The following is a 20711-nucleotide window of genomic DNA, read 5'->3' as shown; positions in this document are numbered from 1 at the left end:
AGGGGGAGCTGTGTCCTTGGCCTGGCTGCTTCCTCAGCAGGGAAACCTGAAGTGTGTGCTGGGGGTGAGGCAGGGATGGAGGGAAAGGGGAAACAGGAAGGGAGGGAGAAGGGAAAGGAGAAGAGGAAAGGGAACGGGGAAGGAAAAGGGAAAGAGAATGGGGAAGGAGAAGGGGTAAGGATGGGAAGAAGGGGAAGGGGTAAGGGAAGATGGGGAAGAAGGTGAAAGTGGCAAAGGGAAAAGGGAAAGGAGGAAGGAGAGGAAGGTGAATGGGAAGGGACAAGGGAAAGGAGAAGGGGGAAGAAGGGGAATGGGAAGGGAAATGGGGAAAGACGAGGAGGAGGGAAAGAGGAAGGGAAAAGGAGGAAGGGGAGAGGGGAAGGGATGAGAAGGGGAAAAAGGATAAAGAGGAGGAAGAAGAGGAGGATGAGAAGGAGAATAAGAAGGAGGAGGAGGACGAGAAGGCGGAGAAGAAGGTGGAAGAGGAGGAGGAGGAGGAGAGGAGGACGAGAAGGAGGAGGAGCAGTATAAACAGGCGGGAGGAGCGAGAAGAGCAGAGGCAGCGGGAGGAGGATCGGGAGCAGCGGGAGGAGGACCGTGAGGCGGGGCAGCGGCAGCAGCAGCACGGGGAGGAGGCGGGCCCGGGGCGGAGCGGGGCGGCTCCACACAAAGCGTATCGCCGGCGGAGCGGGCTGCGAGCGCCGGGCGCGGTGGCGCACGCCTGTAGTCCCAGCTGCCGGGGAGGCTGAGCCCGCCGGATCGCTTGAGCCCAGGAGTTCTGGGCTGCCGTGCGCTGTGCCGAGCGGGCGTCCAAGCTAAGGCCGCCATCAATATGGTGACCCGCGGGGAGCCGCGGGACACCAGGTTGACTAAGGAGGGGTGAACCGGCCCAGGTCGGAGACGGAGCAGGTCAAAGCTCCCGTGGCGGTCAGTAGCGGGATCGCGCCTGTGAATAGCCACGCCAGCGTAGCCTGGGCAACACAGAGACACGCGGGCTCCCCTTTTCTTTCTTTTCCCCCCACACACCCCCGAAATCAACCACCCCGCCACACCACAACACCGCCTCCCCACAACACGACACGCTCCCCCCATACCCCGCCAAGCTGCGCCCAACGCCGCCTCCAAGAAACTTTCACCCCCAAAACGCCGACGCAACAACAAACGCCCGCAAACACTACCGCAAGGGGTCCCGCGGCATCCCTTTGCTGCCCGACGCGGACACGGGTGCGCGGCTTTGCCCCGCTGGGCCCGGAGAGCCGCGGGCCCCTTCCGCCCCGCACCCGCGGGGTCCCCTTGCCACACACGGGACCCTCTCGCGCCCCTTTTTGTCCCCTTTCGCCGCCCTCTCCGGGACCCCTTGGTCATACACGGTCCCGTTTTCGGTCACTCCCGGGTCCTTTTCTGTCACTCCCGGACCGTTTTCGGTCACCCCCGGATCCTTTTCGGTCACCGCCGGGCCCCGCTCGCCGCCCGTCCCCTCAGCGCCCCCGCGCCCACAGCGCCTCCTGCCGGCCGCGCGCGGCACCGCCCCGCCCGCCCCCGCCCGTGCGCGGCCGCGGAGCGCCGGGGATTGGCACCGGGCGCGACCCGTAGCGCCCGTGGGCGCAGGCGCGGGGCGGCCGCGGAGCGCCGGGAGCCGTGAGGGGCCGGGAGCCGGGATTTACGGGCGGGCCGCGGGCCGCGGGCCGGGATCCCTCCTGCGGGTCTCGGCGGCCGGTGCCGGCGCCATGAAGTCCCGCTTCAGCACCGTCGACATCCGCGCGGTGCTCGCCGAGCTGCGGCAGAGGTACCGGCACTCCCCGCCCGTGCGGCCCCGGGGAGCGTGGCCCGGCCCGGTGGGACCTGGCCCTGCCCCGGGTCCCGGTCCTGCCGCTGCTCCTGGCCCTGTTTGTGGTTCTGTCCCCGCTCCTCCTCGTGGCCGTGGGGGCTGTGCTCCTCCACGGTGTCCCGCGGCCACAGCTCTGCCCCTCAGCGCTGCCCTGCCCGGGCCCTGCAGAGCCCCCTCAGCCCCGCTGCCATCCCGTCCCACCCCTGCCATGGCCAGGGACACCTCCCGCTGTCCCAGGCTGCCCCAAGCCCCAGTGTGCCCCGGTGCCCAGCCTGGCCTGGGGCACTGCCAGGGATCCAGGGGCAGCCCCAGCTGCTCTGGGCACCTGTGCCAGGGCCTGCCCACCCTCCCAGCCAGGATTCCCGGTTCCCAGCATCCCATCCATCCCTGCCCTCTGGCAGTGGGAGCCATTCCCTGTGTCCTGTCCCTCCATCCTTGTCCCCAGTCCCTCTCCAGCTCTCCTGGAGCCCCTTCAGGCCCTGCAAGGGGCTCTGAGCTCTCCCTGGAGCTTCTCCTCTCCAGGGGAACATTCCCAGTTTCCCAGCTGGGAAAATTCTCACATCCCTGTGGAGCTGTGACATTCCCGGTGTCCAGCCCCACTCTGAAGGGAGTGACTGACACCCCCAGGCCAGTTCAGTGCCCATACTGGGATTACTGGTGCCCTGTGCTGGCCAGGGAGCTCCAGTGTCACCAGTTCATGTTACATCCCTGCCACAAAGACGAGCACGGGCAGGAGCTGGCAGCTTTCTCCATTTTATCCATTAATACAAATTTCCCCATCTAGTTTTCTCCCTCTCTTGACTGCTGTGTCTTAAGAGCAGCTTCTCCGTCTCTCCGTGGTTGTTGCTTCCAGCTCATTCCATTAATCTTCCTTTGCTGCCCTTTTGGTTACTCCTTGGTGATTTATCATAACTTGGTAATTTATGTAACTTGGTAATTTATCATGACTTGCCCTTCTGTGTACTTTAATTGCCACTGGGATTTTTCCAGCCAGTTGTGTTTTGGGCTCTCCAGAGCATTCCTTGTTTTCCTTTTGGCAGCTTGTTGGGAATGAGAGTGAACAATGTGTATGATGTGGATAACAAGACCTATCTCATTCGCCTGCAAAAGTAAGAGCTTTAAATATCTTTATTTGCAAATTCTTTGCCAGTGCTGTGTGAAAATTAGAATTTTTAAATTGTCTGCAGTAATTTCTGACTTGTTTTCATTGAAATTCTGCTGGCTTTTGGTAAAATGCAGTAATTTTTACCCAAAAAGCCCTTAGGAAATGGGATGTGGAGAGGGAAACGCTGCAGAAAACCCTCTGCAAACGGGTGGGTGGTGGGGTGGCTGCTCCTGTGCCGCGTGGGATCCCGGAAGATCCACATTTGGAAGGGGTGCTGGGCATTCTGGGGTGCAGCTCCTGTGTTTTGCCCTCAGGCCGGAGTGCAAGGCCACGCTGCTGCTGGAATCCGGGATCCGCATCCACCTGACGGAGTTCGAGTGGCCAAAGAACATGATGCCATCCAGCTTTGCCATGAAGGTAAACTCAGCAGGGTTTGTGATTCATGAAGTGTCTGCAGATCAGCAAGGAATGGTCACCTCCTGTCCTTGGAGGCAGGAAAATAGGGAAGGATTATCCCAGTGAATCCCGATCCTGCAGGTGGCTGAGGACAAGGGAAGAGCAAACGTGGGCTTGGGGTCACCTCACTGATGTCCGCTGAAAGAGTGACTATTTAAATGTATAAAAACTTTTTACAAACTTTATTTATAAGCTTTAGTTATAAATTCCCTCTGGAGCGTTGCCCCAGTAAAATCCTCGTCATTCCAGTTGGACTGCGTGAATCTTTAGTTGCTGGATGCCGCACCCTGCGCTCCAGAGTCCTCCGTTGAGTCTGCTGAGCTCTGGGGGTTCAGGCCTTGCCCCAGGCTCTTAGGCTGGGCTGCTGCAGGTGCATCCATGGGTAGATCCATGGGGATACAGCCTGGGACGACTCCCATGGATGTGTTTATCCTCTGGGTGCAGCCAGAAGTCACTCAGCAGAGATCCTCCAGGGTGGCTTTCCATGGCAGAGATGGAGGCAGGGATAATCCCAATTCTCTTTAAAAAAGAATCTCTTAGCATTTGAACCAGCTGCTCCCTTGAGCTAAACAAATAACATGGAAAAATATCTTAATGTTTAGAATTGGGCTCAGTTATATTTACAGTTACAAAAATCAAGGTGTTACTTTGGTGAGCACCGACGTTTTTACTCCTGTGATACTTGAGTTGAGTAGGAAGTGGTTGGTGCCACAGGAGGGCTCTATAGCCAAGCCATTCCCAGGTGTTTTCAGATGTTTCCCAGACATTTTTCCCATCCCTCTGATGCCTGGAGAGGCTGCCTAGAACGGAGGCTAGACAGAGTTAGGGGGTAAAGGTAGTTATTTATGGAAAGGCCTTCAAAGGGCACACCTTGGGCAGTGCAGGAGTCTTGCACACCCAGGTGGGACAACAATCATGAATTTTTCAAACAGATTGGTCTGTTTGCATATCGGAGGTTAATTGTCCAATTACAACTTGAGGTAATGAAGTCACTTACTCCAAGTTTGCCCCCTGTCCTGGTTTAGGGCAAATTTGGGGGAGAACCCCCAAAGGGGTTTCTCTAGAAAGCAGATTGAATCGGCCCCTCCCCCAACCAGTTCAGGGAAAATACTTCCTCGGAGAAAAGTGGGAAAAACTGTTTATTTCACAGGCAAAGCATTCACCCGCACCAAAAAAAAAAAAATCGAACAATATTAAACAATAAATCCCCCCTAATTAATTCACTGTTGTTTGCATTTTTCGGGGCCTGAGCCAGTGGGGTGTCCTTGAGTCTCAGGCCTGGAGAGGAATTGTTTTATCTTGGTAAAACGGGAGAGAACAGCAGCTGAGTTTTAGAGTTACCCACTGAAGCAGCACTGGTTTGAAAAACATAAAAGCTCAAACTTCAGGCCTCCCCCGCAGTGCCGGAAGCATTTGAGGACGCGGCGGTTGGTGAGCGTGAGGCAGCTGGGCGTGGACCGCATCGTGGACCTGCAGTTCGGCAGCGAGCAGGCCGCCTACCACCTGATCCTGGAGCTCTATGACAGGGTGAGGCTGGGCTGCCGGCGTCCCCCGGGGCAGGGACACCTCCCTGGCCTCGCTGAGGGTCCCTGTGCTCGCAGGGCAACGTTGTCCTCACCGACCACGAGTACCTGATCCTGAACATCCTGAGGTTCCGCACGGACGAGGCCGACGACGTCAGGTTCGCCGTGCGGGAGCGGTACCCGGTGGAGAGTGCAAAAGCTGCTGTGCCTCTGCCCACCCTGGACAGGTAACCCCAGTTCCAGAGCTCCTATTTGGTGTGTTTGTTGTGGAGAGTGCAAAAGCTGCTGTGCCTCTGCCCACCCTGGACAGGTCACCCCAGTTGCAGAGCTCCTATTTGGTGTGTTTGTTGTGGAGAGTGCAAAAGCTGCTGTGCCTCTGCCCACCCTGCACAGATAATCTCATTTTCTGCTGGAATCCGAAATGCAAGGAGTTCTCAGAACTTTGGGCCTGTAAGCCAAAGTTTAGAATTAAACACAGGGTTTGATCTGAGGCCTTGGAAAAGGCTTCCAAACTGAGGTGCTCCAAGTGACAATGTGGATTTGTAGTCTAAAGCAGAGTACATTAAGAAGAAGAAAGTTTAGAGTTTCAGAGTTTAAGGTATAGAAATAAAAGCAGTTCCAGAGGTGAACAAGGAGTTTAGAATGCAGCACTGTGGGTTTGTGTGCCATAACATGATTGGCTAAGAAAGCTCACACTGCAGCATGGCTCCATAAGAGGAAATATTTAAGGATTGGGTCAGAAACATAAATATCCTTGTTGGCAGTGTTTATTGGTCAATAACTCCTTTAAAAGTCTTGTGACTGAGGGTCTTGTGACCTTCTGAACCGTGCAGTGAAGATGTGAGCCCAACTCACCCTTCCTGCCTGTGTAGAAGATAAGAAAATAAATCACATCATCTAAAAAACTCAGAGGTCCCATCTCTAACTCATTCCAAACTCCTTCAGAAATCCCCATAAATTTCAGAGCTCATTAATGGTGTATTTATTGGGATGAACCCAAATTTGCCAGAGCTGTGAAAGTCTTTGGGTAGTTTATTACAAGCCACTTTTAATTTCATTTTTTAAGGCTGTAAATGTTTTGTAGCTTCTAAGCAATGCGATGTTGTTTTAAAACCGATTATTCTTTGGAATTGCAACTCCCCATTTTCTCCTGCAGGTTAACTGAAATCATATCAAATGCACCCAAAGGGGAGCAGCTGAAGAGGGTTCTTAACCCGCTCCTTCGTAAGTGACTGGGCTTCGTTAGGAGGTGAAATGAGGTCACCCATTGTGTGCTGTGTCATGCTGGAAAACTGGAGTAACCTCTCACAGAATCCTGGAGTGGTTTGGATTGGGGTTTGGAGCCTTGAAGCCCGTCTCATCCCACCCCCAGCCTTGGGCAGGGACACCTCCCACCCTGCCAGGCTGCCTTGGCAAACAGGGATTTACTGATTGCAAGGCATCAGCGCAGAGCTGAGCCTGCCCGTGGTGCAGCAGTGGTGAGCTCTGGCAGTGGCTCTGCTGGAGCTCTGCCTTGGGGCACTTTGCACCATCTGGTACCAGACAGGAGCTGTAAGTGTAAAGTCAGGCTTTCCTGAGCACAGAAGCAAATTTGTTATGTTTGAGGTCATCAGGACAAAGCTGCTTTTCCTTAAGCAGAGAATTTCCTGAGCAGCTCAAATCACACCTGAGCATGACTTCCCCCATCTCTTGAGTCTCTTTTTCACCACCCTTTTCTCTCTCTTTCTCTACTCTGCTCACTTAAATGATTGCTAAATAATAATAATAATAATAATAATAATAATAATGTTGTTGTAGAATTGCTAATTACTGTCCTCCACTGATCCCAGCTGTGCTGTATCCATGCTGGAATCCGGTGTTTTTGATCCTGTCATGTGGCAAACCTTGGCCTGACGTGGTGTTACTGATCCAATTACCAGGCACAGCTGCTCCACTCTACAATCCCCACCATTTTTCCCTTTGTGGGAATTTTGGCTGTTTCTCATCCCCTCCTCCTTACCCACCCATCCCTCCTGCCCCTTCCCTGATTTTTGGTACTTCTCCACTCTTCTCACACTCTTGTGTCCAGTTTTGGTTTATTTGTTTGGGTTTTTTTTTAATGCAAATTGTGAATATTTTCTACAGATGATCCTTCACTATTTCTTTTTTTTTTTTTTAACAGCTTATGGGTCCACTCTCATTGAGCACTGCCTTATAGAAGCTGGATTTTCTGGAGCTGTCAAAATAGATCAACATCTGGAAAATAAAGGTGTAATATTTTAAAGGCTGGGCCACAAATATGGGGATTTTTATGTCTGTGTAGTGTTTTTTTCCCAAAGAGATGAGTAAACCTATGGTTCTGACCATATGGTTTTGTTTTTTAATGTTTTTAGCTTGGGGACTAGCCTTGTTTACATCAAAGCTCTTGATTTCTGCATAAATTGGAGATAAAAGATCAGATTGTTCCTGTAGTCTAAATGGTTTTATAGTGAGACACCACCTCACCCATGAGGTGAGTTCTGGTTGTTTGACAAGAAGAATTAACATCCAAGTCCTTATTTGTAGCAAACATTGGGGATTTGGTAAAGTACCAGCTTTACATTTATCGGGAAATTAAAGATTTGGGCAATAAAATCAGAAAATATTTTCCTGCAGTCTTATTTTCCTCGTGGATTTTATATTTGCCATAAATCCAGAGGATTTTTTTCCTTCCTACTGCATTATGGTGCAGTAAAAAAATAACTTCTCACAGCTTCTGCTTTATGCTTTACCTCTGCAGCTTTAATTTCATAAAGTGCTGGTGTTTGTGGGGTCTTTTTTCCTCCTGAAACTTGAATAATTATGTGCTAAAAGCATCTAGATAAATTTTTGTATTAAAAATTCCCCAGATGTAGACTTAGACTCCTGTTGAAAATGAGCAGTAATTGCAGGGATGAAATATTTCTGCTGTTTTCTCTTCAGAAAACCTTGAAAAGGTTCTTTCAGCTCTAGAGAAAGCAGAAGAATACATGGCCCTCACTGACAACTTCAGTGGAAAGGTGGGTCTGGGGTGGGCTGTCAGTGGTTTGGAATTGCACAGTTAAGCTGGCAAGCAGGAATTGCTCAGGAGATCCCAATTCCTGCTGTTCCCAGCTGTGGATTTTATTCCTGGGTATCAGGTGCTGTTGTGGAATGAAAATTACTTCTTTCCACGGGCTGGGCAGCAATTAAATAATGCACAGGCAGATTGTATAAATCCTGGGAGATTTGCACTTGGGTTTTAATAGGTTGTGTAATAAATCCTGCACAGAAACTCTGCATTTATGGGATAGTCCTGAGGCTGGAAGAAGTTCACTTCTTTTTCCAGAAGAAATTGGAGTCAAGACAAGCCAGTGGGGTCAGGCACAAGTTTACCTGCTGCAATTATTGATTGATGATACCTAAACCTTTCCACAGGCAAATGATATTTTTGTCTTCTTTCAGGGTTATGTTATCCAGAAAAGGGAGAAAAAGCCAAGTCTGGAACCAGATAAACCAGCAGAAGATATCTACACGTAAATATTTGAAGTATTTCTTCCCTTTCTTTCTACTAGTCTGCATAACAGAAATTGGTTTTCAGGTGATAATATCAAATGTGTATTTTACAGATATGAGGAATTTCATCCTTTCTTGTTTTCTCAACATTCAAAATGTCCCTACTTGGAATTTGACTCATTCAATAAGGTACAGTGCTTTTGCTGATGCTGTACTTAAATGCTTGAATTGACTGCTGCTAAAAAGAGTAATTAAAACATAGTGCAGGGGTGGTTAATGAAAGCAGAGACCTTGGAAGGGATGAATCATTTTATGGATAAATGTTTGCTGAGAAAAAGCCAACCCCAGCAGGGCCTTGGGGCTGCAGCTGGGCAGTGCTGGCTCCTGAGCTCAGAGCTGGAGTGTGGAACCTGTGAGGGAGGTGGAAGCTTCCAGTCAGAGAATCCCAAATGTTTTGTCCTGAGAGCTGGAATCTGAGTTGTGTCTGGAGTTAATAGTTGTGGCAGACAGTACATTTACACTTCTCCTGTTCCTGCTCGGAAAGCCTCAGGCCTTTTATTTGGTGTTTCCTTGGGCATTGTCCTTTCTGGTCCTCGACTCATTAACATCTGGACTAATTAATTGCCTCTTGTTCTTGACCTTGATCTCCAGAATTCCCACTCCACGCTCCTGCCCTGCTTCCTGCCTGAATTTCTGTCATCTCCTTCACTGATCACAGAGCCCCAGGATGGTTTGGCCTGGAAGGGACTCAAAACCCACCCAGTGCCACCCCTGCCATGGCAGGGACACTTCCACTGTCCCAGGCTGCTCCAATCCCATCCAGCCTGGCCTTGGGCTCTGCCAGGGATCCAGGGGCAGCCACAGCTGCTCTGGGAATTCCAGCCCAGGGCCTCCCCAGCCTCCCAGCCAGGAATTCCCAATTCCCAGTCTGCCATCCATCCCTGCCCTCTGGCAGTGGGAGCCACTCCCTGTGTCCTGTCCCTCCATCCCTTGTCCCCAGTCCCTCTGATGATCTAAACAGCCCCAGACCTTCCTCATCTTGTGCTGGAAGCACAGCTGGAGCACCAGGAGCAGTTCTTAGGCACTCTGGGTCTTTGTGCTTTTTTCAGTGAGGCAGCAGGGATTCAGGGCATACAGATCTGGCTTTGCAGCCATTTAATCTGAACCAAAGCAGCTTTCCCGTCATTTCTTAGCAAAAAGAGGAGCCATTGCTTGGCCACTGTTTTCCTTCTGTGTTTGCAGTGAGACTCAGCCCCGAGTGTGCTGCTGGACTCATCCCATGGGAAGGGAAATGGAGAAAGCTCCTGGAGGTTGTCTCAGCCTCTGTCACCTCTTTTAGTGCTTTGCAGCCCTTTGCAGGGACCCTCCTGTGCCTGCTCTGAGTCAGGCCAGCCTGGGGATTCTCCAACCTGATCTCTCCTGCAGGCAACAGACGAGTTCTTCTCCAAGCTGGAGGGGCAGAAGATTGATCTGAAGGCCTTGCAGCAGGTGTGTCTTGATCCAGGCCTGGGCAGCTGGGATGCCTCCCACATTTCCAGAGGCCTCTCTTGCTTCTTGCAGTCATCACCGGATGCCATTTGGTAATGGCATCCGGTAATCACTGCAAGATTATATATAAATATACTTATATTTTTATATAATTTTTTGCCATCTTGTATTTAAAAGGAAAAACAAGCCTTGAAGAAACTTGAAAATGTCCGCAGGGATCATGAGCACAGGCTGGAAGCTCTCCAGCAGGCTCAGGTAAGGCAGATTTTGGGTTTTAATTAAAAAAAATGGATAATCACACCACCATGGGATGGTTTGGTTGGGAGGGAACTTCAATCCCATCCAGCTCCATGGGCAGGGACATCTTCCACTATCCCAGGTAGCTCCAGCCTGGCCTGGAACACTTCCAGGGATTGGCAGCACTGGAGTTGGATCCTCTCCTGTGCCACCACTTCAATCCGTCCTTGGATTTCTTCACCACTGCTTCCATTTTTATCAAAACTACTGCTGAGCAGGTGTTGGGCTGCAGTGGCTCCAAGCTCCTCCTTTCCCTAAGGAAGCTGATAAGCTGAAGGGAGAGCTGATAGAGATGAACCTGGAGGTGGTGGACAGGGCCATCCAGGTGGTCCGCAGCGCCTTGGCCAACCAGATCGACTGGACCGAGATCGGGGCCATCGTCAAGGAGGCCCAGGCCCAGGGGGACCCCGTGGCCTCGGCAATCAAGGAGTTAAAGCTGCAGACAAACCACATCACCATGCTGCTGAGGTGAGTGCACTGCATCAGGAGCTTCGAGATCTAAAAATACCCCAAAATAGCTTCTTTATACCCAGAAGTTCTGGTATAAAAGCTGGGAGGTGGCAAAGTTAACCCGTGAATTTTTGGTTACCTCCCTTTCAGAAATGGCAGTTTAATAGAATAAACTTGTTTCCAGTCAGTTCCCTGGGTTGGAAAAATTGGGCTCTTTCTCTTCTGCTTTTGTTTGCTTTTTTCCCCCCAAATGTGGCCAACTCCAAGACAGAAAAGGGTTGGCACACAAAGCTTCCTGTGTCTGCACAGTGTGAAGGGTTTAGAGGCTCCTCGGGCCATTTCTGGACTTGTGAGAGAAGTAAATTAAGAGCACATTGCACCAAGGACTAAAAATTAACCAGTTCTCTTACCTTAATCATCTGATGTTGTGTGTTTTTAGGAACCCCTATGTGTTATCTGAAGAGGAAGAGGAGGAGGACGATGCTGACGTAGAGAAGGAAGAACCAGAAGAACCAAAGGGAAAAAAGAAAAAGAATAAAACCAAACAGTTGAAGAAACCTCAGAAAAACAAACCCTCATTGGTTGATGTTGATCTCAATTTGTCTGCCTATGCCAATGCCAAAAAGTAAGATTTTTCAGTAAATACGTGTTTTTGTAGGAAAAAAATTCTCTGGGTGTGCAGGTGTTGGTGATAATATTGCAGGAGGAAGGGTTTTGGGATATCTTGTTAAAAATTGAAATAGCAGCTTGTCCTGAGCTCTGGGCTGGGAGTTGCCCTGGTGCAGAGCAGCTGCTCTGTGGCTCACACTGATTGAATTTTCCAGTTCTGCCTGCGGAACAAAAGGCAGAGGCTTGGGATGAGTGGGATAAGGACAAAGGAGTGGATCTGCTGGGATTTCAGGACAAACACTTGTGTTTCACAGGTACTATGATCACAAAAGACATGCAGCTAAGAAAACTCAGAAGACAGTGGAAGCTGCAGAAAAGGTATTTTTCCCCTTGTATTTTAGAAGATATTTAAAAGGAAAATCCTTCACACTCCTCAGTGGGAAATCCTGACCTGATCTGAGTGCCCTAACAAAACATGAAAGGGAAAAACAATCACCCAGGGTTGTTTTATTCTTGACATTTGGAGCTCAGTGGAGGATTGCAGATCCCTGATGGATCCTCCTTTTCCACCAGTAGCATTGGGAATGCTCAGAGCAGGTGGAGATACTGACAGACCAGGACTTAGAGTGGAAAAGCAGTGGAAATCCTTCCAATCCAAGAGCTGATCATTTCAGGGAGCAGCTCTGCAGGGTGGAGTTTTAAGAGCAGGGCTGGGTGGAACCTGCACTGTGATCAAGTCCAGAGCCATTTCCTACCAACTTTCCCAGTGTTCAGTGGGGAATTCTGTGATTCCTGCTGGATGGTGATGGTGCTTTCTGTCCAAACAGGCTTTTAAATCAGCTGAGAAGAAGACAAAGCAAACCCTGAGGGAAGTTCAGACTGTCACCACCATCCAGAAGGCCAGAAAGGTCTATTGGCAAGTACAGCTCCATCATCCTTCTCTCGTGTCCTGTGTCAGCATGGATCTTCCCTGGCTTAGGAGTGGAGCTCTTTAGGATTTCTGAGCACTGCACTTTGGATGGAGTCTCCTGAAAGGTTCTTCTGAGAGTCAGAGGAGCCCAGAATGGTTCCCAGGGACAGCAGCCCAGAGCAGACACGTCCCTGGAAGTGTCCAAGGCTGGACATGGCCTGGAGCAGCCTGGGACAGTGGAAGGTGTGGTCCAGTGGGACTGGATGATCTTTAAGGTCCCTTCCAACCCAAACCATTCTGGGCTTCTGTGCTTTAAAAAACAACAAACAAATGAAACAAAACCTCAAGGCTTTTAATCACCTGATGACTGAATTATTAAAATAAAAGTAAAAATAAATAGGAGGACTGTGCTGCTTGTTCCCTCTCCAAATCTCACTGCCAGTGATGCTGTAGTTGCTCCATGCCTTCTTTTTATGTCCCAGGCCTGTGGATGGAAGTAAAAATATTTTCAGTGTCATCAGTTGTAGGTGCTGAGATGGCTATTTTGAGTTTGGTATCAGGAACCACCTGTGCAGTGTTCTGTTAGTTCCAGGTGTTACTCACACTGAGGATTTGCTGGCATTTGGCAGGTTTGAGAAGTTCCTGTGGTTCATCAGCTCTGAGAATTACCTGGTGATTGCTGGCAGGGATCAGCAGCAGAACGAGCTGATCGTGAAGCGCTACCTCAAACCAGGTGAGCCCATGGGGGGCATGTGGGGGTTTCCTCCTCTTTCCCTCTTCTCTGAGTGTCCAGGACTGACATGGGAAGGTCTCTCTGCTTTGTCCTTGAGCTGGGCCTTGGATCAAAGGGAATTTTGGTGATGGGAATCCCTCTGGTGCCACGGGGCGAGAGCAGCTTGGATGGGCTCCCCTCAGGAGCAGAGGAGCTGATTCTCCCTGGGACAAGGATGGACTAAAAGGCTTCTGTGTCCCCACCCTGTCCCTTGCAGCCAGACCAGGCATTTCCATCTAACATTAGAGACTTCCCTGGCTCCAGGGATGTGTGGATCTGAGGGAAGTCTCCTCTTTCCCAGGGGACATCTACGTGCACGCAGATCTGCACGGAGCCACCAGCTGTGTGATCAAGAACCCCTCAGGTACCTGTGGGGCCCTGGGGACAGGAGCTGGCGTTGCCTTCCCTTGGGATGGGAATCAGTCCTTCCTGGGAAGCTCCCAGGCTGGGTTGGGGCAGGATTTGATGGCTCCTGCTGTGCTGGGTGTTCCCAGGTGAGCCCATCCCGCCGCGGACGCTGACGGAGGCGGGGACCATGGCCCTGTGCTACAGCGCTGCCTGGGACGCCCGCGTGGTCACCAGCGCCTGGTGGGTGTCGCACAGCCAGGTGAGCACAGCAGGCTGGAGCTCTGCAGGCACAGCACCCCTGGCAGCTGGGATGTGACCCCAGACAGGGGCCATGGGCGTGGATCAAACTTCGGTGTGAGGTGTGGAGGTCACACCAGAGGCGTGCTGGTTCTGTTGATGCCTCAGGTTTTGGCTTTTCTATTTTTCCCATTCTGTGCTGCTTTAGTGTGTGGGTCTGGGCTCCATATCAGGGGATGGTGAGCTCTCTGCACAGAGCAGGGAGACAAAATAATTCCTGCTCCAGCTGGGCACCAAGGACAAATGATCCAAACCTCAGGCCCAGGAGCACAAACAACGTGGGCTGGAGAGAGAAAAACAAGCAGGATGGGAGTGCATGGGCTAAAGCTGGAATGGGACAATGAACTGCAATGTGCCCATGGAGCAGAGCTGATCACAGTGAGAGCCCCCGGGAGCGCTCGTGCATTTTGGGACCATTTGGGTTCATCTTGGGTGCAGGCCTGGCTGGGCTCTGGTGCTGCCCAAGGTGGATCCATGGAGGAGATCCTTTGAATAAATCCCTGCTTTGTTCTGTGACTCCATCCAGCCCCTGCTCCAGGGCAGCCTTCTCAAGGCATCATTATTCCCTGAATGCTCCTGAGTCTGTCCTGGGTTTATTTCCTGAGTTACTCACCCAGGAATCCTAAAACACAGTGCTGGTAGGGTGTGACTGGATTGAAACATCCCTTAGGAAAATTCCCTGCAAAGGAGAGGAAGAGCTCCTTGGCTATGGCGTCCTGCAGAGCTGCTCCCAGGAGTTCAGCTCCTGTTGAGCCAGTGTTTCTCCTGGTGCTGTTGTCACCTGATGTTGGCCTTCTGTCACAGAGATTTTTTACAGTTTGTCGTGGTTTTCTTTCAGGTTTCTAAAACTGCCCCCACGGGAGAATATCTCACTACTGGCAGCTTCATGATCCGAGGTGAGGCAGAGGGGAACAGAGGGAATGGGATGTTTTCCCAAAGGTGCTGGGCTGTCCTGCAGTGGCAGCAGATCCCACTCTTCTCCCAGAAATCTGTTGGGAATTACTTGGTCTGAGTATCAGGCAGCTGCAGCAGCAGTTTGAGCTGAGCCCTGGGCAGAAGTTCATTAACTCAGCTGCTTTGGAGTTCTCCTGTTCTCATCCCAGAGATAAAATAATCCCCAGTGTAATTTTTTGGTAGCCTAAAGCCTCTAATAAAAATGAATTTTGGAAGTACATCCTGCAGCATGGCTGCTAAACCTCCTCATGAGACTCTCCCTTTGTTTTTCAGGGAAAAAGAATTTCCTTCCACCTTCCTATCTGATGATGGGCTTCAGCTTCTTGTTTAAGGTACAGCTCTTCCCATGCAGCTCCTGCTGGCCTTTGTAATTTGCTTTGAGCTGCAGGAGGCTTATTTTCTGCATCTTGCTTATCAGTGTATTCCCAATTACTTCTTTTCCCACTGGGAAAAATCCCATAAAAAGCTTCTTGCTGATAATGACTCTGCTTTCATTTCCATCTCAGCCCCGTGTGCACTGTCTGCATTCCAAACACACTCTGGACCTTCCTGCCTCTGCCAGGGTTGTTATCCCAGCTCTGTTTGGAATCGGAACATTTCTCTGTGTCACCCTCACTTAGGAGGTTGGCACACTTGGGTCTGGTTTAATTTTCTCGCCTTTTGATGGCGGAAAGTGTTAGAAAGGGAAGAAAAAGCTGAGTGATGTGTTGTGTGAGCCTCACCAGGCCTGACCCAGAGGCTCCTCGTTTTTAGGTGGATGAGAGCTGTGTCTGGAGGCACCGGGAGGAGAGGAAGGTCAAAGTCCAGGATGAGGATCTGGACACAGTTTCCAGCAGTGCCAGCGAGCTGGTGGCTGAGGAGGTGGAGCTTTTAGGTACAGAGGGGGGACTGGGTGCTGCTGGGGGATCCTTCAGGCTCTGCATGATCCCAGAGTTCGGATCGCTGACAGGACAAAGGGAAACGGTTTCACACTGACACAGGGCAGGGAGGGATGGGATATTGGGATGGGATTCCTGGCTGGGAGGGTGGGGAGGCTCTGGCACAGGTTCTCAGAGCAGCTGTGATCCCTGGATCCCTGGCAGTGCCCAAGGCCAGGCTGGACGGGGCTTGAAGCAGCTTGGGACAGTGGAAGGTGTCCCTGCCATGGCAGGGGTGGTACTGGATGGGATTTAATGTCCCTTCCAACCCAAACCACCATGGGATGATGGATCAGTTTGGTATTCCTGTGTTTTCCTGCCCTGGATGCCCCAGATGGAGGAGACAGCAGCAGTGAGGAGGAAAAAGCTGAGGCTGAGGAAGCTCCAGAGGCTGAGGAAGCTCCAGAGGCTGAGGAAGCTCCAGAGGCTGAGGAAGTCACAGCTGAGAGCACCCGTGAGGAGGGCATTGCTGAGCAGGGAGGAGGGAACACTCCTGCTCCAGAGGCTGACTCCGAGGAGGGCGAGGGAGACTCTGAGGAGGAACATCCAGAGTCCAAGAGGGAGGTGAAGGAGGAAGAGGTGAATTATCCAGACACCACCATTGACCTGTCACACCTTCAGCCCCAGAGGTGAGGGAAGCAGCAGCTGGGGGCACCTGAGGGTCTCCTAAAACACTGGCTGGGATGCATTGCCATCCCTTCCTTCCATGCTCAGCAATGGGAATGCTGAGAAACTGAGCCCTGAGCAGCCTCTGCTCTGCTGAGGCTGTGGGATGAGCTCAGCTCCCTGTTGTCCCTGGGGCTCCTTAGAGGGTGCAGGGATTGGGTGGGTGCTCATGGGAAGCTGCACACTGGGGCTCCCTCAGTGCCCAGGCTGTGTTTGTTACCTGTGTGTGTGAGGGAGGAGCTGGCAGAGAGCTAAGATTGTTCTCAAAAGTGAATCCCTGTGTTCCTGCCTTTTCCAGTCACCAAAGCTGGGATTGCCAAGCTCTAGAAAGCTGAAAGTTAGAACCAAGCTGCTGAAGTCTGGGCTGTGGTTGGTGTGTCCATGGTAAGCTGCCCTACGTCTGCTGATGAGCTCCTTTTCCATCTCCCCACAGATCCCTGCAGAAAATCATCCCCAAAGAGGAAGAGCCCAACTTGGTAAGGTCCCAGCTCCAGTGGGTGGCCCAGAGCAGTGGGAGCTGCTGGGCAGGATCTGCCCTAAACTGCCTTTCCCTCCTCAGAGTGACAGCAGAGCCCAGGGCCGGAGGCATCTCTCTGCCAAGGAGAGGAGGTGAGAGCCAGTGGGTGTTCCAGGGAATCCCAGAACCCCAGCATGGTTTGGATTGGAAGGGACATTAAATCCCATCCCAATCCACCCCCTGCTGTGGCAGGGACACTTCCACCGTCCCAGACTGCTCCAGGCCCTGTCCAGCCTGGCCTTGGGCACTGCCAGGGATCCAGGGGCAGCCCCAGCTGCTCTGGACAAATGCTTCTTCCCCATTCCCTCCCCATGTCCTGGGCACATCTGTACCCACCCCAATCCATGCCCATTGTCCATCCTGCATTTCCAGGGTGGGGTGCTGCTCCTGTCCTTTGGGAATGCTGGCTAGGAACAGTTTTACTTGTGGGCTGGAGAGGTTTATCTGAGGAGGGGCTGCTTCCAGTGTTCCTCTGGATCCCTGTGACAGGGAAGCAGGGTGGGAATGCTGTCAGGAGAGCAGCAGCCTCTCTCATCACAACAAAGGAGGATGTTGTGGCTGTTCTCCTTAGAGAAATGAAGAAAAAGAAGCAGCAGAACAACGCTGAGAACTCGGAGCTGTCTGAAGAGAAGCAGAAGGAGACAGAGACCCAACCTCTGGCTGCTCCCAACTGCCACAAGGCAGCTCCAGCCCCTCAGCCCATCAAGCGGGGCCAGAAGGTGGGCAGGGGCCAGGGGACCCTGGGCTGAGCTGCTGGCATGGAAACGTGGACAGCAATCCCACATTTCCCAGACACCCGTGGCTGCTTTGGTGGCGCTTTGAGTGGTGACGGTGCTGGGGGTTAGCACGGAGCTCACTGGAACCAGTCCCTTGCCTACTGGTGAACTGCTCTGAGAGACTTTGGGATACTGGGAAGGAAAGAGCATTGGGGTCAGCAGCATCTGTGCTTGCAACACTCTGTGCTTGCAACACTCTGCTAAAAGTTGTCATTTCTGAAGCTGTTGGTGCTTCCTCCTGCAGAGTAAAATGAAGAAGATGAAGGAGAAGTACAGGGACCAGGACGAGGAGGACCGGGAGCTCATCATGAAGCTGCTGGGGGTGAGGGGGGAGTTGTGCGCTGCCAGGGGTGTGGTGGCTCCGGTCACCAGCCCTGACCACCTGTGTCACCACAGTCTGCAGGCTCCAACAGGGAGGACAAAGGGAAAAAAGGGAAGAAGGGGAAGACAAAAGAAGAGGCAGCAAAGAAGCAACAGCAGAAAACCAAACCCCTGCGTCGTGCAGCAGGAGGGGGCAAGGAGACCCTCCCAGCAGGAATTGTGCTGCACGAGGCACAGGACCCAGCCCTGGAGGAGCTGCAGGAGGACAAGGTGAGGAGTGGGATGGGAAGGTGAGGGAACAGGGTGAGAAGGTGAGCAGCAGGAGGAGAAGGTGAGCAGCTCTCTCCTCACCTGTCCATGTGTCTGTCCTTGCCGGGGCTCTCCTGGCTCTGTGTAGCTCTCCCACCTGGGAGGCTGAGCAGCTCCAATTGGATTTTGGGCACTGTGGAGAGCTGTGTGTCTGCTGCCAGGGCTCAGGGAGCCCACTGGATTCCCAGAGCAGCCCAAGGCCCTGCAGCAGTCCCTGTGCTCATCCTGTTCCCAGCACAGCCAGAACTGGGGCTTGGAGCAGTCCCGAGGCTCCCGTTCATCCAACACCTCCCCCTGAGCCAGGTGTAACCGAGCTCCCAGCCCTGCTGCTGGCATTTGCTGTCTCTGAGCCCCATCTCCTCCTCCCAGCTCCGCGTGTGCCAGGCAAATTAGAGGTTGGAAAGAAACACTCCACCCTCCCACCCACGGCAAAGTGCTGCTCTCACCTTGGTAGTGAAACGAGTTCAGTTCTCTTTGCAGGGAGAACGGGGCTTTCTGGGGCCTGCTGGCTAAAGAATTTCTTGGGGACAGGGGAGGCAGAAGCTGCTCTGCGGTTTCTGCAGGCCTGATGTGTCCTCTGTTTGTGTGTGCAGGAGGAGCAGGACCAGGAGCAGCCAGGACTGGAGGTAAATGCTCAGTTCTGTAAGGGCCGAGGTGGGGCTGTGTTCCTGCTGGGACTGGGACATGGGGGAGCCCTCCAGGACTGTTTGCACCCACTTTAATTGGATTTTAAAAATTACCCTCCTTTTCTGCCTGCCCTGCTCACCTCCACATCCCCCATAAACCCAGAGCTGGCTCCAGGGATGTTTGCCCTTGGTTTTTGCCTTGGTGCCTCCGGGCTGGAGGGTGACACGATGAGCAGTGCAGGTTCTTTAGTTCAGAAGTTTGTTTACATATAAAATAGCTTCAAATTTTCTGTAATTACTTTTGTGTAATTACAGGCTGTGGGTGTTGCCCAGGGCTGGGAATAAGTGAATTCCTTTAAGTTCCTCCATGGATAAGGATAATGGTGTCTGCTGAGGGAGCTTTGGGTGACTCTTGGTCCAAACCAAGATCCAGCCAAGGATGTGATTTTAGTGATGAAACAGGATCAGTCACAAATCCTGGCGTGGGAATTCCATGCCCGGTCCACGCTCATGGAACCATGGAAGGGTTTGGCTCGGAAGGGCCCTTCAAGGCTGCCTGCTGACCTCCTGCCCGTGACTCCAGGGAGGGCTGGGCACAGGGCCTGGTGCCAGTGGAGCTCTTTGTCTCCCAGGAGAGCGAGGCCCTGCTGGACTCCCTGACTGGGCAGCCCCACCCCGAGGACATCCTGCTCTTCGCTGTCCCCATCTGTGCTCCCTACACAGCCATGACCAACTACAAGTGAGTGGCAGCACCTTCCTGGGAGGGCACGTGGCGAGTTTGTGTTACTGACAGAAACCTTTCCTTTGGGCAGGTATAAAGTCAAGCTCACTCCGGGCACCCAGAAGAAGGGCAAAGGTATGGTGTGAGAGCCCCGCGTCCTTTCCCGTGCTCTGCCTGCTGAAGGCAGTGTGGTTTTCCAGGCTGTTTCACTCTTCCCTCTGTTTTTCCAGCTGCCAAGATTGCCTTGCACAATTTTATGCAGTCCAAAGAAGCCAGTGCACGAGAGAAGGACCTGTTCCGCAGCGTGAAGGTGAGGCTGTCTCTGCAGTGTCTCCTCTGCAAAGCAGCTGCAGCAAAATGTCCACAAGTGCCATTTTGGGAGGAAATGCTGCCAAAACTGAGTGTGCTGTTGGGTTTTTTTTAGCAGTGGAGTTTGTCTGTACTCCTGGGGAAGGTCAGAGAGTCCTGCAATGGTTTGGGGTGGAAAGGATCTGGAAAAGCCATGGGCAGGGATACTTCCCACTATCCCAGGCTGCTCCAAGCCCTGTCCAACCTGGCCCTGGACACTCCCCAGCTCCTCTGGGAAAGCCCTGCTGCCCAGGCTGGGAAGGACCATGAGAAACTGAGCCTCAGTGGGAGCACTGGGCCTTCTGCTTCTGCATTGTGTCACTGTCTGACAAAAGCAGCAGCTCCCAAGAAACCCTCTGGGTTTGGGAGTGGGAATTCCTGGAGCAGGGCAGGAGCTTGCACTGGGAGTTGAGGTTGGAGATGTCTTGGTGCCCCTCTCTCCCTGCCAGGTGCTCACCAGGGCCAAGAAAAGGATCATCCCAGTGCTCCAGAAAGGCTTTCTTGCTGTGCTCACTTTCTGCTCTTCCATGTTCCCTAGGACACAGATTTGTCAAGAAATATTCCTGGGAAGGTGAAAGTGTCAGCACCTCACCTCCAGAACATGAAGAGGAAGTGATTCCATGCTGGGGGCTCTGGCCCCAAACCGCACCCGGGGCTGGGACAGACAGACACAGACCCACGGCCAGGACTGAATTCCAGCACCCAGGGCCTGCATCCCTGCTGGTTTGGCTGGACTCTGATACAAATTGCAGATAAATGTGGAATTAAACTGCTGGCATTTGGTCAGGAATGTCCTCCCCTGCTGCTGCTTCTCTGTTTGAGCGCTCGTTCCCCACTGCTGGGCAAAGGCTCTGGAATCTGGGGCAGGAAGACTCCGGGGTTCACTTCCAGAGCCTCCAGGAGGGCAGTTCCAGCAGAGGACGCTTCCTCTGGGATGGCAGAAGGAATTGTGCTTCCCCCCAAGCATTCCCTGGCTGTGGA

General features: G+C 52.4%; 1 protein-coding gene across 1 annotated transcript; it reads left to right on the top strand.

The window, feature by feature from the left end:
* Nucleotides 1–1620: 1620 nt before the first annotated feature.
* NEMF (nuclear export mediator factor) lies at nt 1621–20524 on the top strand. The gene is made up of 33 exons (XM_068194877.1): nt 1621–1786; nt 2869–2937; nt 3248–3350; nt 4791–4916; nt 4991–5139; nt 6069–6136; nt 7074–7160; nt 7853–7929; nt 8354–8424; nt 8518–8593; nt 9830–9892; nt 10070–10147; nt 10449–10657; nt 11079–11264; nt 11563–11626; nt 12076–12164; nt 12788–12891; nt 13232–13294; nt 13425–13537; nt 14414–14471; nt 14803–14861; nt 15283–15403; nt 15781–16075; nt 16546–16588; nt 16672–16721; nt 17201–17348; nt 17650–17727; nt 17802–17996; nt 18629–18661; nt 19294–19400; nt 19474–19517; nt 19613–19692; nt 20269–20524. Exons 1-33 carry the CDS (start codon nt 1728–1730, stop codon nt 20344–20346), a joined length of 3243 nt encoding a protein of 1080 aa, XP_068050978.1. The 5' UTR covers nt 1621–1727; the 3' UTR covers nt 20347–20524.
* The last annotated feature ends 187 nt before the right edge of the window (nt 20525–20711 follow it).

The sequence above is a fragment of the Anomalospiza imberbis genome, chromosome 6 (genome assembly GCF_031753505.1).
Source record: "Anomalospiza imberbis isolate Cuckoo-Finch-1a 21T00152 chromosome 6, ASM3175350v1, whole genome shotgun sequence".
NCBI classification, from domain to species: Eukaryota; Metazoa; Chordata; class Aves; order Passeriformes; family Viduidae; genus Anomalospiza; species Anomalospiza imberbis.
This window is presented reverse-complemented; position numbering and strand designations above follow the sequence as displayed.